The sequence below is a fragment of the Bison bison genome, unplaced genomic scaffold (assembly GCF_000754665.1).
Source record: "Bison bison bison isolate TAMUID 2011002044 unplaced genomic scaffold, Bison_UMD1.0 scf7180017864180, whole genome shotgun sequence".
Classification (NCBI taxonomy): Eukaryota; Metazoa; Chordata; class Mammalia; order Artiodactyla; family Bovidae; genus Bison; species Bison bison.
This window is the reverse complement of record NW_011494752.1, coordinates 1,314,312-1,318,215: the sequence shown is the minus strand read 5'-3', so window position 1 is coordinate 1,318,215 and position 3,904 is coordinate 1,314,312. Positions and strand designations below refer to the sequence as shown.

Sequence of the window (3,904 nt, the reverse complement as noted above, 5' to 3'; positions counted from 1 at the left end):
TTTTTTCCTTCATGATTAAAATCCTTATTATCAATGCTCTGGAAACACCTTCACCAAAAATGAGAACATGATTAAACCTTTCTGAGAACTGAGCTGTTGCTTTCTGAAATGATCAACTCTAAACTGGAAATTGAACATTTCAAGCCAGACTCGTTACCAAATTTCTGGGACTCAGACTTCACCTTGTTTTCTGCCTCTCTCTGCTTCCATGTTTGAGAATCCTGCCTTGGCAAGAATCAGTCCAAGTTTAAGAATCCTGCCCTGGCAATCAGCCTAACAGCCTTCTTTAATGGAAGAAACGACTCGTTTTCACATGCCTCTACCTAAGACAGAGGTGACTCTCCTTGCTTCACCCTTCGCAGCTGGGTACCAGGGCAGGATCCCAGGAGCAGAAGGGATCAGGGAAGGAGGGCGTCTAACTCGGGCTCTGATGACCCAAGGGCTTGCATTCAAAGTTCTACAAGCAGCAGTTGAACTCTTTTTAATTTTTATTTATCTTTGGCTGTGCTGAGTCCTCGCTGCCACGCAGGCTTCTCTCTAGTTGTGGCGATCAGGGGCTACTCTCTGTTTATGGTGCATGGGTTTCTCCGATTGCAGAGCACTAGGGCACATGGGCTTCAGTCGTTGCAGCTCCCAGGCTCTAGAGCACAGGCTCAACAGCTGTGGTGCACAGGCTTAGCTGCCCCTCAGCATGTAAGATTTTCCCAGATCAGGGATCAAACCTGTGTCTCCCACCCTGGCAGGCAGATTCTTTACCACTGAGCCACCAGCAAAGGCCCTGTTTGACCCTTGGGAGGGTAACTTTACCTGCCTGGACGTCAGCTTCATCACCTGACGATCATTTATCATATCACCCACGCCAGAGGATTTGTGGCTATAATTATGTATTTAATCAAAGCCCCCAGCACATCATTCAACACTAGAGCCCATCCTCTCTCCACAGCTTTGCCCCACCAAAGTGCATGCACACACGCACACACACACGCACACACACACGCACATGCATGCACATCCACACACACGCATGCACATGCACACACACGCATGTGCACTCCCTGAGAAAGACGGCAGAGGCTGGGCCAGGCAGCACACAGGTCCTTTATTTCCTGTACCAGTACATATACAGACTGACAAGCAACAGGAGCGGGAGAAGCACTGTGGGAATCAGGGCAGACAGCAGTGGGGTCCTGGGCCCTGACTCCACTGACGAAAAGTAAAGAGGGGGAGAGGGAAAAAACCTAGAACAAGGAAACAAGGAGCACTGAGGAGAAGATGTGGGTGGGTGACAGGGCCTTGGGAGGGGGCCTGGATACTCACAGGTCACAGGTGGGAGGAGAGGAGATGGGGTGGGGAGGCCCCCACCAGGCAGAGGGAGTCCTCACCCATACAGACAGACACTTCCGGTTACAAAGAGTGGGAACTGGGAAGAAAGAGCCAAGAACAGGAGATCCAGCTGGGTCTGGTAGCTGGTGGGGCCTCCCCCTGGGCTTCTTCACCCCCAGAGCCACCACGTGCCCCAGGTCCAGCAGCCACAGCTTTTGCACCAGCTGCAGAACAAGGGCCGGGGTTCCTTCAGCCTCTCCCAGAAGAGGCTTGAGGCTTGGGCCCTCAAGTTCCAGTCCAGGCTTGTCTGGGGTGAGCTAGTGACAGATCAGGGGTCCTGCTTTGGAGCATGGGAAGGGGCGTCCGGGGAGAGTGGGGCTTGGCCAGGCAGCAGAAGGAAGGGCCTCAGGCAGTCTGTGGGGCCTCTGCAGGCTACTGGGGAACAGCAAAGCCTGGAAGAGAAGGGAGTGGATGTGAACTGGAGGCCTGAGGACCACAGGCTTGGCCTGGGCAGCACGCAGGGGCTGGACCTGCTCAGCTACATCAGAAAGAGACAGAAGCCGTTGATAGTTATGCAGGCTGTCCACTGCCCAGCCATAGTGGTCACCATTCAGTGTACAACCTGCAGAACCGTACGGGCCAACCCTGATGAGGCCACCCAGCAGTGAGCAAAGGGCCATCCGAGTCAGGGCAGTCCAGATAGAATGATGAGGCTGCCAACAGGTTATAAACTTCACAGCAGACCCAGCAGGCCAAGAAGGCACAGAGACCAGGTTAGAGAGGAGGGATGAGTAAGGGGAGGCATTATGGCATAGCAGTGAAGAAAAGAGCTTCAGTGACCTCGAACAAATCACTCTGCTCTCTGAACCTCAGTTTCTCACCAAATGGGGATAATACTACCTACAGGGGTGTGAGGATTAAAGAAGGTAATTTAGTCACTAAATCATCTTTGATTATTTCCATGAGCTCCTCAAGGCAGGGTTCTCACGGCCCAGGACATGGCCTGTGCTCAGTAGATGCCACACCAACCTCTGGGGCTTCCAGCTGGGGAGAGGAGACCCTTACTGGACCCACCTTGTAGGAGACCCTAGGGCACCTTCAGACTCAGCCAGGGGATCATTCCAACTGTGGCCCTTGCTGGCAGAGGCCTTAATCCCAATTGCCTGGGGGGTCCAAGAAGGGCCCCCTTCCTCCCAGGCTTTCGGAGTATGGTTGGCCATTTCCTCCTCCAGCCTCCGTAAGTCCTGGTTTGGCACCCCGGGTTCCAGAATCCCAGCCCCCATGTTTGTTTTGGCCTGCTGCTGCCACTGCTGCAGGGTTGGGGGGCCTTGGGAATCGGGAGGTAGGGTGGAGAACAGGGGAAGGGGACAGGCAGAGACAGGAAGCTGAGGCACAGCGGGAGGCTGCAGCCCAAGCCCTGACTCCCAGCCCAGCCCCCAGGACCAGAGGGTGGAGAACTAGAATCCTATGCAAATACCATGAAAATAAGCATCAGGGCCACAGTTCCCACTGCTGAAGATCTGAGGGGTCTATGTAAATAATATGCAAAGTCCATGCAAATCAGCATGCTAGGTGGGCCTGGGCTGGGGTAAGTGAGCCTTTGAAGGGCTCACCTACCCTCACCTTTCATCAGCTTGATGATCTGCAGCTTGTCAGGCTGGCCAGAGGGAGGCCCCCACGGGAACACTCACCTTTCTGGAGCATCTTCTGCCTCAGCTGCTGCCTGAAACGGGCATCCTGCCAGTTGGCCAGCTGCTGGAGGACATACTTTATGTCCAGGCGCAAGGGGCCCAAGCCGCTGGCCTCCAGGGCTGAGGTCAGCACGTTCATCTGAGTTGTTTCATCCACCTCCGGCTCTAGGTCCTCCCAGGCCTCAGCTTCCTCAGATACCAGTTCCTCCTCTTCTGTTACCCTCTCCTTAGCTGGCACTGCCTCTTCTATGACCCCCAGCTGCTCCTCAGGCACCAACTCTTCCACAGGCACAAAATCCTCGGTCAGCATCAGCCCCTCCCCAGCCTCGAGCCCCTGCTCCTGTGCTCGCTCCTCTCTGTAGCGAAGCTCCTATCTGGGCAGGCAGACAGGAAAGTCTTTTCCTACCCGCTCTAAGCCAGAGCCTCCCCCTTCATCTGCAGCCCGGGGCTCCAGCCACCAGGGCTCCCACTCAACCCCAGGCTCTACACAGACCCTGATGATTACTCCCAAGTTCTGTCCCAGCCAGGGGAGAAGGCAGCTGGGTACAAGCCTCAAGGCCTCAAACACCCAGCCCATGGCCCTGGCAAAAAGAAGAACGGTCACCAACACTGCACAAGCCCCACCTTCCCCCAGTAACTTCACTCTGCTTCATAGAACAGACTAGCAATAACATCTCCTCTGCCCCACTCCTTCATTATTCAACTTTCATAACCCATCCCAGGTCTAGTTGCCATAGGAACAAATCCATCTTAGTAAGGCTCAGACAGGTCAAGTGACTTGTCCAAGGACACACAGCCAGTAAAGGGCTCAAGCTGGGACTTAGTCCCAGCATTCCTGGCTCCTAGGCCAGCACCCATTTGCCTCTTAGGCACTGGTTGGGAGAAGCAAA

At 54.6% G+C, this 3,904-nt stretch overlaps 1 protein-coding gene across 1 annotated transcript in view; it reads right to left on the bottom strand.

Moving 5' to 3' along the window:
* Positions 1-1,075: 1,075 nt before the first annotated feature.
* HAP1 (huntingtin-associated protein 1) overlaps positions 1,076-3,904 on the bottom strand; it is a 9,115-nt gene continuing 6,286 nt past the window's right edge. The window contains 2 exon segments of the mRNA XM_010842541.1: positions 1,076-1,775; positions 3,015-3,388. Coding sequence (XP_010840843.1) covers positions 1,756-1,775; positions 3,015-3,388 — 394 coding nt within the window. The 3' untranslated portion in view covers positions 1,076-1,755.